Below are 21,139 nucleotides of genomic sequence, written 5' to 3' on the forward strand. Positions count from 1 at the left end.
CACTATAAAGAGATACTTGTACAAATATGGTCTTCATGGAAGAGTCATCAGAAGAAAACCTCTTCTACGTCCTCACCACAAAAATCAGCGTTTGAACTTTGTAAATGAACATATAGACAAGCCTGATGCATTTTGGAAACAAGTTCTGTGGACTGATGAGGTTAAAATTGAACTTTGTCCGGAATGAGCAAAGGTACGTTTGGAGAAGAAGGGGAACAGAATTTAATGAAAAGAACCTCTGTCCAACTGTTCAGCATGGGGGTGGATCAATCATGTTTTGGGGTTGTATTGCAGCCAGTGGCTCAGGGAACATCTCATGAGTAGAAGGAAAAATGGATTCAATAAAATTTCAGCAAATTTTGGATGCCAACTTGATGCCATCTGTGAAAAAGCTGAAGTTAAAGAGAGGATGGCTTCTACAAATGGATAATGATCCTAAACACACCTCGAAATCCACGGGGGATTACATCAAGAGGCATAAACTGAAGGTTTTGCCATGGCCTTCACAATCTCCTGACCTCAACATAATTGGAAATCTATGGATAGACCTTAAAAGAGCAGTGCGTGATAGACAGCCCAGAAATCTCAAAGAACTGGAAGACTTTTGTAAGGAAGAATGGGCAAAGATACCTCAAACAAGAATTGAAAGACTCTTGGCTGCTACAAAAAGCGTTTACAAGCTGTGATACTTACCAAAGGGGGCAGTACACGATATTAACTCTGCAGGGTGCCCAAACTTTTGCAGACGCCATTTTTCTGTTATTATGAAAGTGTAAATGATGGAAATAAAATGTAACTTTTGGTGACATATTATAAGAATGTCTAATCTGTAATTTGATCCTTTGGGAGATTTTTCCATCTTTCCTTGGCTTCTTTATGCAGATTAATACACATTTTTACCTGGGGGGCCCAAACTTTTGATCCCCACTGTATATTCTCTGTGCTGCACAGTGTCCTGCAGCTTCTCTGTCTGGGGCTCCAGTCCTTTTCCATACTAACTTATATACTTTCTGCTTGCTGTCAGTGAATGGGAACTTTAAGAGGATTAAACCCATCCTGAGCACACAGCTGAGTGTTTGTTACTATGTGTCAGTGTGGATAAGAGCGATGAGTCCAGGATGGCAGAGAGAGCTCTATCTATTATCCATACCAATAATTTGTAGTCATACAGCAGCTTTGGCGCACTGACAGCGCTGCTGACAGATTAACGGCGAGTTCTGTGTTTTTTATTGCCGGCCATTAAGCTGAACGGTTTCACAATGTGGGGAGGTCACCGGGAGCGGCCGGGGATGTGATTATAGCTGTCAGCGGGTGAGGCCGGGCCCCGAGGGATCACAGATCCTTACAGAGACATTAAGGGACGATCTGCGGAGGTAGCGCCGTGTGTACGGGCGGAGACTATAGGAAGATGAATATAATCTGCACCAGATTCCTGATCATCGGAAGCCCAGTGCATGTACTTACCTGTCCGTATACCCTGCTGGCATAGGCTGCTCTCCAAAGTATACCACTGTTTTGTTTTTTTGTATACCGTTTCCAAATAAGTATGCATCCAGCTGTTGCAAAACTACAATTCCCAGCATGCCCAGACAGCCAGAGGTAAGTGTTTCCCAACCAGGGTGCCTCCAGCTGTTGCAAAACTACAATTCCCAGCATGCCCAGACAGCCAGAGGCAAGTGTTTCCCAACCAGGGTGCCTCCAGCTGTTGCAAAACTACAATTCCCAGCATGCCCGGACAGCCGTTGGCTGTCCGGGCATGCTGGGAGTTGTAGTTTTGTTGGTAGTTTTGCACAGAACACAAGTTGTAGGATATTTCTGCAGATCATCGGCGTCGTGTTCCTTTTTTATTGCTTATTACTGAGATGCGGAAACTTCCTCATTCCCGACCACAAACCCAAGATAAGTCACGTTATAAATATTACTCAATATCTGCAGAGAGCAAAGACTAAGTATATATATATGTATCCACTAACCAGCAGAATAGAGAGTACAGCTCTGGGGTATAATACAGGATATAACTCAGGATCAGTACAGGATAAGTAATGTAATGTATGTACACAGTGACCTCACCAGCAGAATAGTGAGTACAGCTCTGGGGTATAATACAGGATATAACTCAGGATCAGTACAGGATAAGTAATGTAATGTATGTACACAGTGACCTCACCAGCAGAATAGTGAGTACAGCTCTGGAGTATAATACAGGATATAACTCAGGATCAGTACAGGCTAAGTAATGTAATGTATGTACACAGTGACCTCACCAGCAGAATAGTGAGTACAGCTCCGGAGTATAATACAGGATATAACTCTGGATCAGTACAGGATAAGTAATGTATGTACACAGTGACCTCACCAGCAGAATAGTGAGTACAGCTCTGGAGTATAATACAGGATATAACTCAGGATCAGTACAGGATAAGTAATGTAATGTATGTACACAGTGACCTCACCAGCAGAATAGCGAGTACAGCTCTGGAGTATAATACAGCATATAACTCAGGATCAGTACAGGATAAGTAATGTAATGTATGTACACAGTGACCTCACCAGCAGAATAGTGAGTACAGCTCTGGAGTATAATACAGGATATAACTCTGGATCAGTACAGGATAAGTAATGTATGTACACAGTGACCTCACCAGCAGAATAGTGAGTACAGCTCTGGAGTATAATACAGGATTAGTTTGGATGGATTAAGCTTCTGTCTATACGTTGCTCCCGTTTTGTGTTCTCTGCGGTTTTATAACCAGATGTTTCGGTTCTTGTCCGGTCCGGGGGTGGCCGGCAGATGTTCTCGTACATATATAGAGGCCTCTGTGTTTCTTCGCTGCGCCGCACAATGATCTTATTAATCCGGTTTATGTTCTGCCGTCACCTGCGTTCTACATTGTTTATTTTCTTTATCTTCTCTTCCTGGCAGCGGCCATCTTTGTTTGCCCCTGTAAGATTCATCGCTGTCGGAGCCTGGATACATTGTATCTAATAGATTCCCATGTGGGTCGTTACCGTTATGATTTATAGAGGAGACCTGAGATTCCAGAACCTTCTCATATTCCTTCACATGACAGATTGTTGGTACCTTTGCGTAATGTTGCAAAACTACAACTCCCAGAATGCCCGGACAGCCAACGGCTGTCCGGGCATGCTGGGAGTTGTAGTTTTGCAACAGCTGGAGTGCCACAGTTTGAAGTCCACTGATGCATTCATTGACTGTAAACTAGATTCTTTAAATACATATTAAAGTTGCAGAATTTTATTTTTTGGGGGTCTGTACCCCTTTAAGGAGGTCACTGACCACATGATGCCCGTACATTAAGGAGACCTCCGGAGGTCAGGGGGATGGCGGCCGCTCTCCTGGGCTCCCGTTTTGCAGCCTCAGCTCCTTTCCAGGGATTGTGCTCATTGCATTAGTTTCTATTAAGCCGCAGGTTAACCCCTTGGTGGTCGGCAGGGTCATCTCCTCAGTAGTCACCGACCGTGCGGCTCCTGACCTTTTCTTCTCTTACAGAACTGTCTCATCAGGAGTGACGAGGGCGGGTATGCGGCCGTGGTGGCAGATTTTGGACTGGCGGAAAAGATTCCAGATTGCAGGTAAATGCGCAGAACCCGGATGAACCTTCGCCCTCTCTGTACCCCGAGCGATTACTGTAATAACATGGAGCGGAGGACAGATTATTACGGAGCTCCTCCGATCACATGACCCCTGCTGAGCATTCTGCATCGTGACCAGGGGCGCCTCAGACACTTACAGTGGGGACTTTCATCATGTCTTGTACTGCACTCACTATTCTGCCGTCACATCATATCTTATCCTCCAGAGCTGCACTCACTATTCTGCCGTCACATCAGGTCTTATCCTCCAGAGCTGCACTCACTATTCTGCTGTTACATCAGGTCTTATCCTCCAGAGCTGCACTCACTATTCTGCTGTTACATCATGTCTTATCCTCCAGAGCTGCATTCACTATTCTGCTGTTACATCATGTCTTATCCTCCAGAGCTGCACTCACTATTCTGCCATCACCTCAGGTCTTATCCTCCAGAGCTGCACTCACTATTCTGCCGTCACATCAGGTCTTATCCTCCAGAGCTGCACTCACTACTCTGCTGTTACATCATGTCTTATCCTCCAGAGCTGCACTCACTATTCTGCTGTTACATCATGTCTTATCCTCCAGAGCTGCATTCACTATTCTGCTGTTACATCATGTCTTATCCTCCAGAGCTGCACTCACTATTCTGCCGTTACATCAGGTCTTATCCTCCAGAGCTGCACTCACTATTCTGCCGTTACATCAGGTCTTATCCTCCAGAGCTGCACTCACTATTCTGCCGTCACATCATATCTTATCCTCCAGAGCTGCACTCACTATTCTGCCGTCACATCATATCTTATCCTCCAGAGCTGCACTCACTATTCTGCTTTTATATCATATCTTATCTTCCAGAGCTGCACTCACTATTCTGCTGTTACATCATGTCTTATCCTCCAGAGCTGCACTCACTATTCTGCCGTCACATCAGGTCTTTTCCTCCAGGGCAGAACTCACTTTTCCACTGTCACATAATGTCTTTTTCTCCAGTCACCTCCAGAGCTGCACTCACTGTTCTGCCGTTATCATGTTTTATCTTCCAGAACTGCACTCACTATTCTGCTGCTAGATCATGTCTATTCCTCCCGTCAATTTCAGAGCTGCACTCACTATTCTGATGTTACATCCTGTCATATACTCCAGCCACCTCCAGAGCAGCACTCCCTGTTCTGCTGTTACATCCAGTCTTATCCTCCAGAGATGCACTCATTATTCTGCTTTTACATAATGTATTTTCCTTCAGTCACCTCTAGAGCTGCACTCACTATTCTCCTGTTACATCCAGAGCTGCACTCTTCTCACTCTTCTGCTGTTACACAATGTCTTTTTCTCCAGTCACCTCAAGAGTTGCACTCATTATTCTGCTGTTACATCCAGTCTTATCCTCCAGAGCTGCACTCACTGTTCCGCCAATACATCATGTTTTATCCTCCAGAATTGCACTCAATATTCTGCTGCTAGATCATGTCTTATTCTCCAGTCACTTCTGGAGCTGCACTCAATGTTCTGCTGTTACATCCTGTCATAGTCTCATGTCTTATGCTGCAGTTACTATTTTGCTTTTACATAATGTATTTTCCATCAGTCATCTCCAGAGCTGCACTCACTATTCTGCTGTTGTAACATGTTTTAGCCTCCAGAGCTGCACTCACTATTCTTCTGGTATAACATGTTTTAGCCTCCAGAGCTGCACTCACTATTCTGCCGTTATAAAATGTTTTAGCCTCCAGAGCTTCACTCAATATTCTACTGTTACATCCAGTCTTATCCTCCAGAGCTGCACTCACTGTTCTGCTGTTACATCATGTCTTATGCTTCAGTCACCTCCAGAGCTGTACTCACTATTCTGCTGGTATAACATGTTTTAGCCTCCAGAGCTGCACTCGCTATTCTGCTGGTATAACATGTTTTAGCCTCCAGAGCTTCACTCACTATTCTGCTGGTATAACATGTTTTAGCCTCCAGAGCTGCACTCGCTATTCTGCTGATATAACATGTATTAGCCTCCAGAGCTGCACTGGTAGATTATTAGTTACTTTAGCTATATACAAGCCATTTCCAGCAGAATTGTGAATGCAGCTTTGGATGTGTTTGCAGTTTATGGCTGTAACAAACAGGAGCAGAACTAATCCAGTTACCATCAACAGAACAGAATCTCCTAATCTTATCTCGTGTTACGTGCAGCGTCCTTGGCGTCCCGCCACCGCTGTGACTGCGCTTTACGCCATTTACTCGCTATAAGCTGCAGAGAATATGTCGCACCGATGTGCAGAGGATTTAGATCATTATCCACAGTCGTGGCCGGGAATAGTGCGGCACCAGGTTACACCTCATAAAGTGCCAGACATGGCGGCCGCGGCGCTCGTACCTGCGCAATGCTTCCTGACAGCTGGCGGATCAATAACGTCTCCTCCAGCCGTGTGAGAGCAATAAACCCATAAAGAGGAGGAGGCGAGACCTGTCCTGAAACCAGACGCCCCACAATCCCCCTCTGTGTGCGCCAATCCCCGAAAACCGTGCGTCATCTGATTGAGGCGAAACATTGTAAGCGCGGATGAGTCTTATCGGTAACAGGAGGCGCCGAACTTCAGCTTTAAGATTTCACAGTTTATAGGTTTGACAGATCCTCACATTTTTCTGGAGCGGACGTCATGGTTCTGGATCAGGAAGATATGATCGCGGTTCTTAAAGGGCCGGTAACAAGTGCTGGAGCGTTATAGGAGGAGCCGCTGATATCCGTCTTGTGATATTTATTGCAGCTTCATAAGTTTTAATTGACAAATTGTGGTCGGAAGGAAATTGTGGTAAATTAAGCAACTTAACGTATCAGACTGAGATATCCGGAGATTACAGGAGACGCGAGGGCCGACCGCTCCATCATCTGTGTCCTCTGCTGATGCCTATTGCTCTACCAGCAGAATAGTAAGCGCAGCTCTCAAGTATAATACAGGATATAACAGGATCAGTACAGGATAAGTAATGTAATGTATATACACAGTGATCTCACCAGCAGAATAGTGAGTACAGCTCTGGAGTATAATACAGGATATAACTCAGGATCAGTACAGGATAAGTAATGTAATGTATGTACACAGTGACCTCACCAGCAGAATAGTGAGTACAGCTCTGGAGTATAATACAGGATATAACTCAGGACCAGTACAGGATAAGTAATGTAATGTATATACACAGTGACCTCACCAGCAGAATAGTGAGTACAGCTCTGGGGTATAATACAGGATATAACTCAGGATCAGTACAGTATAAGTAATGTAATGTATGTACACAGTGACCTCACCAGCAGAATAGTGAGTACAGCTCTGAGGTATAATACAGGATATAACTCAGGATCAGTACAGGATAAGTAATGTAATGTATATACACAGTGATCTCACCAGCAGAATAGCGAGTACAGCTCTGGAGTATAATACAGGATATAACTCAGGATCAGTACAGGATAAGTAATGTAATATATGTACACAGTGACCTCACCAGCAGAATAGTGAGTACAGCTCTGGAGTATAATACAAGATATAACTCAGGATCAGTACAGGATAAGTAATGTAATGTATGTACACAGTGATCTCACCAGCAGAATAGTGAGTACAGCTCTGGAGTATAATACAGGATATAACTCACATAATGATAGATTCATGTTGGGGACAGGATTGTGTTTTTGTGTCCTGATTATTCTCTTTTTTACGCCAGTTCTGATTTATTCTCTTCTTTCTTTGCAGTGTTGGTCGTGAGAAGTTGGCGGTTGTGGGGTCTCCATATTGGATGGCTCCAGAGGTTCTGCGGGATGAACCCTACAATGAGAAGGTGAGTGCGTCCTGTCCTGATATCTGATCTTTGACCTGTGTGCGGTCAGTTCGGTGCCTCTGAGCGTCTGTATCTCTAATTCACTCCAGACAGAGAAGGGAACATCCAGGGGTTAAAAAAAAATGAATACAGATATAATTGTTCTCACAGCTCAGAGTTTGTTTTAGTGTATCAGTGAAGACAGTTGTAGGGGCTTACAATATGGTGGACAGCACACTATTGCAGTGTTTCCTAACAGGGTGCCTCCAGCTGTTTCTGAACTACAACTCCCAGCATGCCCGGACAACCAAGGCAGGTTGGAGATGACTGCTCTTTGTAACATTGACTTCCTATGCTAGTGTTTCCCAACCAAGGTGCCTCCAGCTGTTGCAAAACTACAACTCCCAGGATGCCCGGACAGCCAACGGCTGTCCGGGCATGCTGGGAGTTGTAGTTTTGCAACAGCTGGAGGCACCCTGGTTGGGAAACACTGGCCTAAGAATGTCCGGGCATGCTGGGAGTTGTAGTTTTGCAACAGCTGGAGGCACGCTGGTTGGGAAACACTGGCCTAAGAATGTCCGGGCATGCTGGGAGTTGTAGTTTTGCAACAGCTGGAGGCACGCTGGTTGGGAAACACTAGCCTAAGAATGTCCAGGCATGCTATTAGTTGTAGTTTTGCAACAGCTGGAGGCACCCTGGTTTGGAAGCACTATGCTCTGTATAGGGTCACTCTCCCCAGTCCTGTTTTTGAGACCATTGTGGCGAGGTTGTTACCTTTCTCTCACATACATGAAAGGTGTGACAGAGGTCGCCATAGTAATCTGGACGGATCCGAAGAGTCAATATTCCCCTGCGCGTTGTCCCTGAAAAATACGTGGAATTCCTCAACGGTAGAGTAAACCCGCGCCCTGCGCTGATGGTGGAAGATTAACCAGAGTCTTATCTCCCATGTCCTGTACAAAGGGAGCGACACCGCCCGACGCACGCCACATCCGACGAGAGTCCAGGTCAATTCCACCGCGCGACCAGTCATGAAAGGGTTACGGGCAGGACCTCGCAGGCTGATCACATAAGGGTTAAATAACGGGGTTCAGGTAGATTACATTATAGAACCTCCAAAAATAAAACAAGAACAGACCATCGGAGACGCCCTCATGTGGGCCCGACCAATATTAAAGGGGTGCTCCGCCCCTAGATATCTTATCCCCTATCCAAAGGAATAGGGAATAAGATGTCAGATCGCGGGGGTCCTGCCTCTGGGGACCCCTGTAATCTCTGCTGCGGCACTCTCTGCGATGCGGGGCGGAGGCTCGTGACATCACAATCTGGCCCTGCTCGTGATGTCACAGCCACGCCCCCTCAATGCAAGTCTATGGGAGGGGGCGTGACGGCCGTCACGCCCCCTCCCATAGACTTGCATTGAGGGGGCGTGGCCGTGACTTCATTAGCCTCTGGCGCTGTTCCGATGCCCAAAAGGAACAGCAGGTCAGCAGGCGCCGCTGAGGACCCCCGGGATCAGACATCTTATCCCCGTATCCTTTGGATAGGGGATAAGATATCTAGGGGCGGAGTACCCCTTTAAACGGGTGTTATTTTTTTGCAGGTCTTAAAGGAGAACTCCAGCAAAAAGAGTGTCAGAGGCTAAATACCAGACAAAATAGCGCAGTAATGGATCCGCTCCAATGACCGGTCACGACAGAAGACACCGGTGTGAACGCAGCTTAATGCAGCTGACACTGATACACTGTAACAAACCATATACCTGTTATACACTGATGAAGATATATAAACTCTAAGGCTGGGTTCACACCACGTTTGTGCAATACAATTCCTGTATCCGGTTTTTGATAAAAATAAAAAAAATAGTATCAAAACGTGTACAAATTTCAATCCGTATACTGTTAAAAAACTTGTACAAAAAAACAGATGCAACCGACATCATTTTTCTATCCATATACGGTTTTTAACTTTTCATTTCATTATGAATAAAGTTTCACTTGTTTGATTGAAATTCCAAGAAAAATAACTGTGCAGTCAAAAACCGGAGGGAACCGTACGCACATACAGTTCTGTACAGTTCCCATTGACGCCCATGTTAAAAAATAAAAAAATAAAAAAAATTAAAAAAAAATTTAACTTATACGTTTCAATACGGTTTTTCACCCGGACCAAAAACAGAAAAAATAAAAAACTCACAAAACTGTACAGGATGCAGAACGGACTCAACCTGATGCATCTTTTGGCATGCGGTTTTCAATATGGTTCCGTACGGTTTTCAAATTACGTATACGGGAACTGTAATGCAAAAACGTGGTGTGAACCCGGCCTGAGGCTGGTTTCACATCACGTTTTTGCCATACTGTTTTTAATCAGTTTTTCTAAAGAAAACCGTAAGGCAAAAAAAAAACCGGATGGAACAGTTTGGGAAAAAGTAAACCGTATGCGTTTTTAAACTGTATACTGTTTTTAAAAGTGCATACAGTTCTGTCCGTTTTTAGTTTTAAAAAAAAAAACATACGTTTTTGAAAATTTTGTCCATTTTTAAATGGGAGGGGTGTTGGGTGGGGACTTTAGGATGCAAAGAAAAACCGTATAAGGTTTCCCGTATGGAACTTTATATATGTGCGTTTCCCATTGACGTCCATGTTAAAAAAAAAAAAATAAAAAAATAATGCAGTTGCAGTACGGTTTTTAACCTGGAGTCGAAACCGTGGTTGACCATGATTTTGTCTCCGGTTTAAAAACCGTACTGCAACTGCATACGTTTTTTTTTTAACATGGACGTCAATGGGAAACTCAAATCTATAAGGTTTCTTACGGGAAACCGTATACGGTTTTTCTTTGCACATGCGCATTTGCATCCTAGAGTCCCCACCCAACACCCCTCCCATTTAAAATGGACAACATTTTCAAAAACTTATGTTTTTTTCTTTTTTTAAATAAAAACTGACGGAACTGTATGCCCTTTTAAAAACAGTATACGGTTTACTTTTTCCCATACTGTTCCATCCGTTTTTTTTGTTTGTTTTTTGCCATATGGTTTTCTTTAGAAAAACTGATTGAAAACAGTATGGCAAAAACGTGATGTGAACCCTAAGTCAGTGTTTCCCAACCGGGGTGCCTCCAGCTGTTGCGAAACTACAACACCCAGCATGCCCGGACAGCCAAAGGCTTCAACAGCTGGAGGCACCCTGGTTGGGAAACACCGACTTTGATGAAGATATATAAACTTTTAAGTCGGTGTTTCCCAACCAGGATGCCTCCAGCTGTTGCGAAACTACAACTCCCAGCATGCCCGGACAGCCAAAGGCTTCAACAGCTGGAGGCACCCTGGTTGGGAAACACCGACTTTGATGAAGATATATAAACTTTTAAGTCGGTGTTTCCCAACCAGGGTGCCTCCAGCTGTTGCGAAACTACAACTCCCAGCATGCCCGGACAGCCAAAGGCTGTCCGGACATGCTGGGAGTTGTAGTTTCGCAACAGCTGGAGGCACCCTGGTTGGGAAACACTGCTCTAAGTATCGTCTGACATCGTGAGAGAAACCAGAAGGATTGTGGGTCAGGACGTAGAATCCGTGGAGCTGCGGTTTGCCGTGTGAGTCGGGAGGTTTACGCTTTAGTTTTACGTATTTTCGTTTCTCTCTGGCAGGCGGACGTCTTCTCCTACGGAATCATCCTGTGTGAGATCATCGCCCGGATACAGGCCGACCCAGATTACCTGCCCCGCACTGAGGTAAATGACGACCATAAACAAACGCGTCGCCTCCATCCACAACCCCGGAATTGACAGGGAACGGAGGTAGAGACGCTCGGCTGTTCCTGGCCGTGTTTACAGAACACATGACTAATGTCTTTATGGCCAAAGGGGATGTTTGTTATTATTGTATCGATGGTAACAAGATACTGATCAATACTTGGCGCTCAGGCTGAAGGAACGCCAAGAAATACTTTACCTCGGTGGAAAAAGGGGAGCAAGGGTTCGGCCACGAGGGTTCAGCCACACAACAAAAGCAACAGCGGTTTAACTTACAAATCTGTAATAAAACCAATTTAACAAAAAATATTTTTACATTTCGACTTAAAGGGGTACTCCGCCCCTAGACATCTTATCCCCTATCCAAAGGATAGAGGATAAGGTGTCGGATCGCGCTGGGGACCCCCTTGATTTTGGCTGCGGCACCCCAGACTTCGCTCCGTGCCGGATGACTGGCGATGCATGGTGGAGGCTTGTGACGTCACAGCCACGCCCCCTCAATGCAAGTCTATGGAAGGGGGCGTGACTGCCGTCACGCCCCCTTCCATAGACTTGCATTGAGGGGGCGTGGCCGTGATGTCATGAGCCTCCGGCGCTGTACCCGACGCTCTAAACGAACGCCGGGTGCAGCGGGGAGATGTCTAGGGGTGGAGTACCCCTTTAAAGATTTTCATGCTATTTTGCATTGTATCCATGTCTGCAATAAAACCACAGGGGATCCATAACATAGATGACACTGATGATCATCATACTTGCCCGTCTCTGTTCTGTGCTCCAGTTCTCCCACTATCTTCCATTTTGCTTTTCGTTCCAGGGCCAGGCTGGGCGGAGCTTCCTGACGTCACCGCTGCTGTTTCTTTTCTGGTCCCTGCTGCGATCAAACTGCAGTGGTGATGTCCAGAAGCACCGCCCAGGCTGCCCCGAAACGTAAGAACCAGGAGCACAGAATGGGGACAGGTAAGTAGGATTCTCATCAGTGTCACCCTGACCAGCAGGTGAGTGGCAGGACACTGATTTCCTTTACATATCTGCCCCACACGTCTGCAGATTCGCAGTTTGTCAATGAGATTTGGTAAAACTACAGAATCCGCTTCAGATCCACATGTGTCCGTCTGTATCCGGAGCAATAGATGTAATAAATATGTATTAGGGAATTGGCCTATTCTACCAGATGAAGGTGAACAACTCTGGATCTTAGGTCTTTACTATAAATGTCTAATAGGCCCCCTGCGGCTGTGGTCATGGCCCCCGCGGCTGTGGTCATGGCCCCCGCGGCTGTGGTCATGGCCCCCGCGGCTGTGGTCATGGCCCCCGCGGCTGTGGTCATGGCCCCCGCGGCTGTGGTCATGGCCCCCGCGGCTGTGGTCATGGCCCCCGCGGCTGTGGTCATGGCCCCCGCGGCTGTGGTCATGGCCCCCGCGGCTGTGGTCATGGCCCCCGCGGCTGTGGTCATGGCCCCCGCGGCTGTGGTCATGGCCCCCGCGGCTGTGGTCATGGCCCCCGCGGCTGTGGTCATGGCCCCCGCGGCTGTGGTCATGGCCCCCGCGGCTGTGGTCATGGCCCCCGCGGCTGTGGTCATTGCCCCCGCGGATCTTGTTCGGACCCAGTCGGATCAGTGTTAGGCTGCGTTCACATCACGTTTTCTCTCATACGGGGGCGCATACGGCAGGGGGGGGAGCTAAAACCTTGCGGAATGGAATTCATTTCAATGTTCCGGCCGGAGTGAAACGTTCGGTCCAGTTGGCTCATTTTTGCGCTGTATGCGCTTTTTCCACGGACTTAAAAGTGTGGTCAACCACAGTTTTAGGTCTGGTTGTAAAAGCGCAAACGGCGCAAAAATGAGCCAACTGGACCGAACGTTTCACTCCGGCCGGAACATTGAAATGAATTCCATACGCATAGAAAGGCATACAGGAGCGCAAGGTTTTAGCTCTCCCCTGCCGTATGCGCCCCCGTATGGGAGAAAATGTCATGTGAACGCAGCCTTATTTGGTTTATTTACTGCTGATCACATTACTGATCTCTCCTGTTTTCTTGTTTTTTCCTAGAACTTTGGCTTAGACTATGATAGTTTTCAGCATATGGTCGGTGACTGTCCCCAGGACTTCCTCCAGCTGGCGTTCAACTGCTGCAACGTGAGTAAACCAGCACCCACTGCCCTTACCCCACCAGGTGTAGACAGACCACCGTCATCCAGCCCCAACCACTTACCCCACCAGGTGTAGACTGACCACCACCACCAGCCCCCTCCACTTACCCCACCAGGTGTAGACAGACCACCGTCATCCAGCCCCAACCACTTACCCCACCAGGTGTAGACTGACCACCACCACCAGCCCCCTCCACTTACCCCACCAGGTGTAGACAGACCACCGCCATCCAGCCCCCTCCACTTACCCCACCAGGTGTAGACAGACCACCGCCATCCAGCCCCCTCCACTTACCCCACCAGGTGTAGACAGACCACCACCACCAGCCCCCTCCACTTACCCCACCAGGTGTAGACAGACCACCGCCATCCAGCCCCCTCCACTTACCCCACCAGGTGTAGACAGACCACCGCCATCCAGCCCCCTCCACTTACCCATCAGGTGTATACAGACCACCGCCATCCAGCCCCCTCCACTTACCCCACCAGGTGTAGACAGACCACCGCCATTCAGCCCCCTCCACTTACCCCACCAGGTGTATACAGACCACCGCTATCCAGCCCCCTCCACTTACCCCACCAGGTGTAGACAGACCACCGCCATCCAGCCCCCTCCACTTACCCCACCAGGTGTAGACAGACCACCATCACCAGCCCCCTCCACTTACCCCACCAGGTGTAGACAGACCACCGCCATCCAGCCCCCTCCACTTACCCCACCAGGTGTAGACAGACCACCGCCATCCAGCCCCCTCCACTTACCCCACCAGGTGTAGACAGACCACCGTCATCCAGCCCCAACCACTTACCCCACCAGGTGTAGACTGACCACCACCACCAGCCCCCTCCACTTACCCCACCAGGTGTAGACAGACCACCGCCATCCAGCCCCCTCCACTTACCCCACCAGGTGTAGACAGACCACCGCCATCCAGCCCCCTCCACTTACCCCACCAGGTGTAGACAGACCACCACCACCAGCCCCCTCCACTTACCCCACCAGGTGTAGACAGACCACCGCCATCCAGCCCCCTCCACTTACCCATCAGGTGTATACAGACCACCGCCATCCAGCCCCCTCCACTTACCCCACCAGGTGTAGACAGACCACCGCCATTCAGCCCCCTCCACTTACCCCACCAGGTGTATACAGACCACCGCTATCCAGCCCCCTCCACTTACCCCACCAGGTGTAGACAGACCACCGCCATCCAGCCCCCTCCACTTACCCCACCAGGTGTAGACAGACCACCGCCATCCAGCCCCCTCCACTTACCCATCAGGTGTATACAGACCACCGCCATCCAGCCCCCTCCACTTACCCCACCAGGTGTAGACAGACCACCGCCATTCAGCCCCCTCCACTTACCCCACCAGGTGTAGACAGACCACCGCTATCCAGCCCCCTCCACTTACCCCACCAGGTGTAGACAGACCACCGCCATCCAGCCCCCTCCACTTACCCCACCAGGTGTAGACAGACCACCGCCATCCAGCCCCCTCCACTTACCCCACCAGGTGTAGACAGACCACCATCACCAGTCCCCTCCCCTTACCCCACCAGGTGTAGACTGACCACCGCCATCCAGCCCCCTCCACTTACCCAACCAGGTGTATACAGACCACCGCCATCCAGCCCCCTCCACTTACCCATCAGGTGTATACAGACCACCGCCATCCAGCCCCCTCCACTTACCCAACCAGGTGTAGACAGACCACCGCTATCCAGCCCCCTCCACTTACCCAACCAGGTGTAGACAGACCACCGCCATCCAGCCCCCTCCACTTACCCAACCAGGTGTAGACTGACCACCGCCATCCAGCCCCCTCCACTTACCCCACCAGGTGTAGACAGACCATCGCTATCCCACCGCCATCCAGCCCCCCTTTCCCTCAGTTCAGTGATTTATTAGTAATAAACTTGTGGATCACTTTTTGGCAGATGGACCCGAAGCTCCGTCCGTCCTTCACCGAGATCGTGAAGCAAATGGAGGAAATATTACAGCGGTTGAGAAAAGAAGAGGCCGAGCATGAGCGACTGTCCAATAACCCCCAGGTCAACGAGTCAAAGCCTCTGACTAAGGGTGAGTAAAGCCTCTGACTAAGGGGGAGTACAGCCTCTGACTAAGGGGGGGTACAGCCTCTGACTAAGGGGGGGTACAGCCTCTGACTAAGGGGGGGTACAGCCTCTGACTAAGGGGGAGTACAGCCTCTGACTAAGGGGGAGTACAGCCTCTGACTAAGGGGGAGTACAGCCTCTGACTAAGGGGGAGTACAGCCTCTGACTAAGGGGGAGTACAGCCTCTGACTAAGGGGGAGTACAGCCTCTGACTAAGGGGGAGTACAGCCTATGACTAAGGGGGAGTACAGCCTATGACTAAGGGGGAGTACAGCCTATGACTAAGGGGGAGTACAGCCTCTGACTAAGGGGGAGTACAGCCTCTGACTAAGGGGGAGTACAGCCTCTGACTAAGGGGGAGTACAGCCTCTGACTAAGGGGGAGTACAGCCTCTGACTAAGGGGGAGTACAGCCTCTGACTAAGGGGGAGTACAGCCTCTGACTAAGGGGGAGTACAGCCTCTGACTAAGGTAAAGCCTCTGACTAAGGGGGAGTCCGGATTTCAGCCCCTGCCATGGTCCAGGTTGTGAGTTCTGCAACTTTCTATTTTATTTCCTCATGGTACGGTGCTGCCCCCTAATGGTGGACTAGACGTACAGCACCCTGTCTGCCATGTTTTGTCCTTGCCTAGAGACAGCCACCTTTGTTTTCAGGTTGTGTCTGATATTGCAGCTCTATCCTTTTTTTAGTGCAATGAAGCTAATTTGCAGTACCGGACCCAACCCATGGGGGCGCAGCCTGGCCTAGAAGAAACTTGTAGTTTAATATGTAAAATCATTGTTAGCCAACCCTGTAGCAAACCTACAACTCCCAGTCACGCTCACGGCCTCTTGTAAAAAAAAATGCAGGTTAGTGTTTCCAAACCAGGGTGTCTCCAGCTGTTGCAAAACCACAACTCCCAGCATTCCCGGACATTCTTCAGCCAGTGTTTCCCAAGAAGGGTCCCTCCAGCTGTTGCAAAACCACAACTCCCAGCATGCCTGGACATTCTTTGGCCAATGTTTCCCAACCAGGGTGCCTCCAGCTGTTGTAAAACTACAACTCCCGAGCATGCCCAGACATTCTCTGGCCAATGTTTTCCAACCAGCGTGCCTTCAGCTGTTGCAAAACTACAACTCCCAGCATGCCCGGACAGCCGTTGGCTGTCCGGGCATGCTGGGAGTTGTAGTTTTGCAACAGCTGGAGGCCCGCTGGTTTGAAAACACTGGTCGAGACTGTCCAACAACCCCCAGGTCAATGAGTCGGAGCCTCTGACTAAGGGTGAGTTCAGATTTCAGTCCCTGCCATGGTCCAGGTTGTGAGTTCTGCAACGTTCTATTAGACTTTTTATTCTATTTCTTCTTTTCAAGATCTCTGCTGGCTGTCAGTGAGTGGGAGTAAATCTGAACCAATACTTGGGTAAGGATTTGCTCCACTTGTATCCAGGACAGGCAATCCTCTAGAACAGATCCTTCCTGTCCTGATTGATACATTGTGGCAGTCTGGGCTCTTCAACTCACAGCAAGCAGAGATCTTGGAAAATGCGAGCAATAAAGGGTGGAATGCGTTATTCCATGTGCATAATGTAAAGTTTGTAGAATTTTGTTGCATCCGCCCGTTTATTTTACACACAAAAATGTTGCACAAAGCGGAGCGTTCACAAAAAGTTTGCGCATTTTTGCCACCCATCCTGTGAACAGATGATACCCCCAAACCCATTTAAAGGGGTACTCTAGTTAAACTTTCTGGAGCCAGTTGATATGAAAAAAAAAGAAGAAAAAATGCTTTAACAGATTTGTAAATTACTTCTAATAAAAAAAAAATCTTAATCCTTCCAGTACTTATCAGCTGTGGAAGTAGAGTTGTTCTTTTCTGTCTGACCACAGTGCTCTCTGCTGACACCACTGTCCATGTCAGGAACTGTCCAGAGCAGGAGCAAATCCCCATAGAAAACCTCTCCTGCTCTGGACAGTTCCTGACATGTACAGAGGTGTCAGCAGAGATCACTGTGGTCAGACAGAAAAGAACAACTCAACTTCCACAGCTGATAAGTACTGGAAGGATTAAGATTTTTTAATAGAAGTCATTTACAAATCTGTTAAACTTTCTGGAGCCAGTTGATTTAAAATTGCTTTAACTAGAGTATCCCTTTAAAGGGGTTTGGGGTATCATCTGTTCACAGGATGGGTAATGTATGCTGGGGGGCGACCTCTGGGACCCTCAATGATCTGAATAATGGCCGCCACCAGGTGCCATTTGTCAATAGAGGGAAAGTGACCCCCAGAGACAGTAAATGGAGCAGTGATTAGAGGTTGCATTGCTGCTCCATTTATAGGGGATCCTTGGGACCACCGTTCTCTCAGTTCTTTGGGGTCCCAACGATCATACACGAGGACAGGAGATCGGTGCTCAACTCCTTTAACCCCTTAACGACGCAGGACGTAAATATACGTCCTGGTGAGGTGGTACTTAACGCACCAGGACGTACATTTACGTCCTATGCATAACCGCGAGCATTGGAGCGATGCTCTCGGCATGTCCTAGCTGCTGATCGCAGCCAGGGACCCGCCTGTAATGGCGGACAGCCGCGATCGTGCAGATGTCTCCGCCATTAACCCCTCAGATGCTGTGATCAACACAGATCATGGTATCTGCAGCATCGTGGTACTTTGAATGGATGATCGGATCGCCTGCAGCACTGCCGCGGTGATTGGGTCATCAAGCATGGCGGCCGGAGGTCCCCTTACCTGGCTCCGGCCGTCTCCCGGGGTCTTCAGCTCTGGTCTGTGATCGAGGAGAAGATAACTGATAATACTGATCAGTGCTGTGTCCTATGCATAGGACTGAACAGTATTAGCAATCAAATGATTGCTATAAATAGTCCCCTATCGGGACATAAAAAGTGTAAAAATAAAAGTTTAAAAAAATGTGAAAACCCCCTCCCCCAATAAAAACGTAAATTGTCCCATTTTCCCTATTTCACCCCCAAAAAGTGTAAAATAAAAAAAAATATTTTATATACATATTTGGAATCGCTGCGTGTGTAAATATCCCAACTATTAAAATAAAATGTTAATGATACGGTACAATGAACGGCGTGAACGTAAAAAAGTCCAAAATAGCTGTTTTTTTTTTTTATAACATTTTAATAACATTTTATTCCAAAAAAAAAATTATGAAAAAAGTATTACGTTTTATATAAGCAAATATGGTATCAATAAAAAGTACAGATCACGGCGCAAAAAATGAGCCCTCATACCGCCGCTTATACGGAAAAATGGAAAAGTTATAGGTCTTCAAAATAGGGGGTTTTAAACGTACTAATTTGGTTAAACAGTTTGCGATTTTTTTTTTTTAAGAGCTGAAAAACTATAGTAGTCACTATGTCGAGTCGAAATATTGTAGTTATGGGGGTCACGTGACATACTGGATAATGTTAACTTAATAAGATCAACACCTATAGGATTACACAGGTGCAGATCTTATATATAATACTTAAAAAGAAGAGAAAAGGAAAACAATGTCCAGTCCTAAGCAATGTATCTCTGCAGGAAAGGGGGTAAATGTCTGATTGGGGGCCCCCACCCCCCCATGATCTCCTGTACAGGGACCGGACTGGGCCCCGGCTGAGCGGCTGTGAGTGACGTTTCGCACACAGCAGGTACCAACCTCCATTCATCTCCTGTACCAGCCGACCTCTAGTAGTGCAATAGACCAAGCCGGGGCCCCGTACGGGAGATCGGGGGGGGGGGGGGGGGGGTTCCCAAAATACTGTGCATCCCCTAAAGCCGTGTTGCAAAACTACAACTCCCATCATGCCCTGCCAGCCTTGTACATTTTGTGAGGCTTTTTGTTGGCACATGATGGGAGTTTCTGCCATTTTATTGTCTCTGAGATGAAATCTTTTTGTTTCCCCCCCGCAGGACCCTCTGATAAGAGTCAAGGAGTGAAGCGCCTCATCACCATCCCTCAGGACAACAAAATCCCCCAGAAGTCTCCGCGTCCTCGACGCAACATCACGCTCTCCCGCAGCCAGTCCGATGTTTTTGCCCGGAAACCTCTGCGCAAGATAAACGTACAGGACCCGTTCTACACCCCCAGCCGGGGGCTGCTGCCCAAGGTTAACCCCTTCAACGCCAGGGAAGACTTAAAGGGAGGGAAGATTAAATTCTTCGACATGCCCAGCAAGTCTGTCATCTCCCACGTCTTCGACCTTCACTCCCCCAAGATGGACGGCAGCCTGACCACGGGCCTGGTGCGGCAGCCGTTCAGCCAGGACTCTGTGGACTATTGCTACGTACCCAGGAGGCGCTGTCAGTCTCTGCCCGTCTCTCCCGAGCTCCTGAAAAGAGAGTGCCCCCCTCCATCAGCCCTGTTCCCCATCGTGGGCAAGTGTGACCCTGCGCAGCTCAGCAGCGAGATCCGGCTCCTCTGTAACGTCAAATATGGCGTCTCCGACATTCCACCCTATAAAGCCCGCTCCCCCATCCCGGACTGTGCGCAGACTGAGGACATGGACTGTACGGATGGGAACCAGGACGAGTACTGTAACCCGCTGCTGGTCAGCGACCGCACACCCGCTCCGTGCCCCCCGCCCCCCTCCCACTGCCTCCCTGAGGACGCGCGATCCACGGGCTTCAACTCCAGCGCGGAGGCCATGGAAATAGAGGACGAACTGAACGACAACCAGCTGAGCTGCAGCCCGCCAGCGCCCCCCGGAGGCCTCTCCTTACTGCCCGTGGACAATGCAGAGAGCAGGGACTGCCTGTGCGACTCGGTGTCCAGCTGCCGCATCCGCCAAGGCGTGGTCAAGATGTGATGTGCGCCGCGTTTACATGATGGATTCCTAACACTTCCTCCTCCCCCCGGGGACTCCGCGCCTCGTAGTGACGTCCGCCGCGCTTCACCGGCGGTCAGTGCAAGTGTCTTAATAAATCGTATAGGAAAAAGTGGCTGCAATGGAGGGTGGGGAGGGAAGCGCTGTAACCCACGGCAACACAAAAATAAAAAACAAAACATTAACAATACAAATAAGTGTTTTTTGTGTTGCGTTGGTTACGGCGCGTTCCGCCCACGTTTATACCTGGTCATGTGACCTGCAGTCTCCAGGATAGAGGACGGCGCAGTCTGTGATGCCTTAACCCATTCAGTGCCGGCACACAAGTTTTTTTACCGTTGTGACGCGCTTGGTGTTGGATCCTGCTGTGTATGACGTGAGCGCCGCCGCAGGTTTATTCCGTGGTGGACTCCTTAGAGGAGGAGCGACAATGTGTGATCAGCTCCGGACATCAAAGTACGTGCGTCGTCTCTAGTGATGATCATAGAGAAGTGGTCTCCAAACTGGGACCTCCAGAGGTTGCAAAACTACAGCCCCCAGCATGCTCTCGAATAGCCGAGACAAATATGGCAAAACTACAACTCCCAGCATGCTCTCGAATAGCCGAGACAAATATTGCAAAACTACAACCCCCAGCATGCTCTCGGATAGCTGATCAGAATATTGCAAAACTACAACCCCCAGCATGCTCTCGGATAGCTGATCAGAATATTGCAAAACTACAACCCCCAGCATGCTCTTGGATAGCTAAGACAAATATTGCAAAACTACAACATGCTCTTGAATTAGAGATGGGCGAACTTACAGTAAATTCGATTCGTCACGAACTTCTCGGCTCGGCAGTTGATGACTTATCCTGCATAAATGAGTTCAGCTTTCAGGTGCTCCGGTGGCTGGAAAAG

At 48.5% G+C, this 21,139-nt stretch overlaps 1 protein-coding gene across 1 annotated transcript in view; it reads left to right on the forward strand.

Moving 5' to 3' along the window:
- Nucleotides 1–21,070, forward strand: part of TESK2 (testis associated actin remodelling kinase 2) — a 69,794-nt gene extending 48,724 nt beyond the window's left edge. Inside the window, exons 6-11 of the mRNA XM_056533100.1 lie at nt 3,512–3,594; nt 7,334–7,418; nt 11,049–11,132; nt 13,202–13,288; nt 15,245–15,386; nt 19,324–21,070. Of these exons, the coding sequence (XP_056389075.1) occupies nt 3,512–3,594; nt 7,334–7,418; nt 11,049–11,132; nt 13,202–13,288; nt 15,245–15,386; nt 19,324–20,219 (1,377 nt within the window). The 3' untranslated portion in view covers nt 20,220–21,070. The remainder of the gene's footprint in view (nt 1–3,511; nt 3,595–7,333; nt 7,419–11,048; nt 11,133–13,201; nt 13,289–15,244; nt 15,387–19,323) is intronic.
- The last annotated feature ends 69 nt before the right edge of the window (nt 21,071–21,139 follow it).

This window comes from Hyla sarda, chromosome 7 (assembly GCF_029499605.1).
Source record: "Hyla sarda isolate aHylSar1 chromosome 7, aHylSar1.hap1, whole genome shotgun sequence".
NCBI classification, from domain to species: domain Eukaryota; kingdom Metazoa; phylum Chordata; class Amphibia; order Anura; family Hylidae; genus Hyla; species Hyla sarda.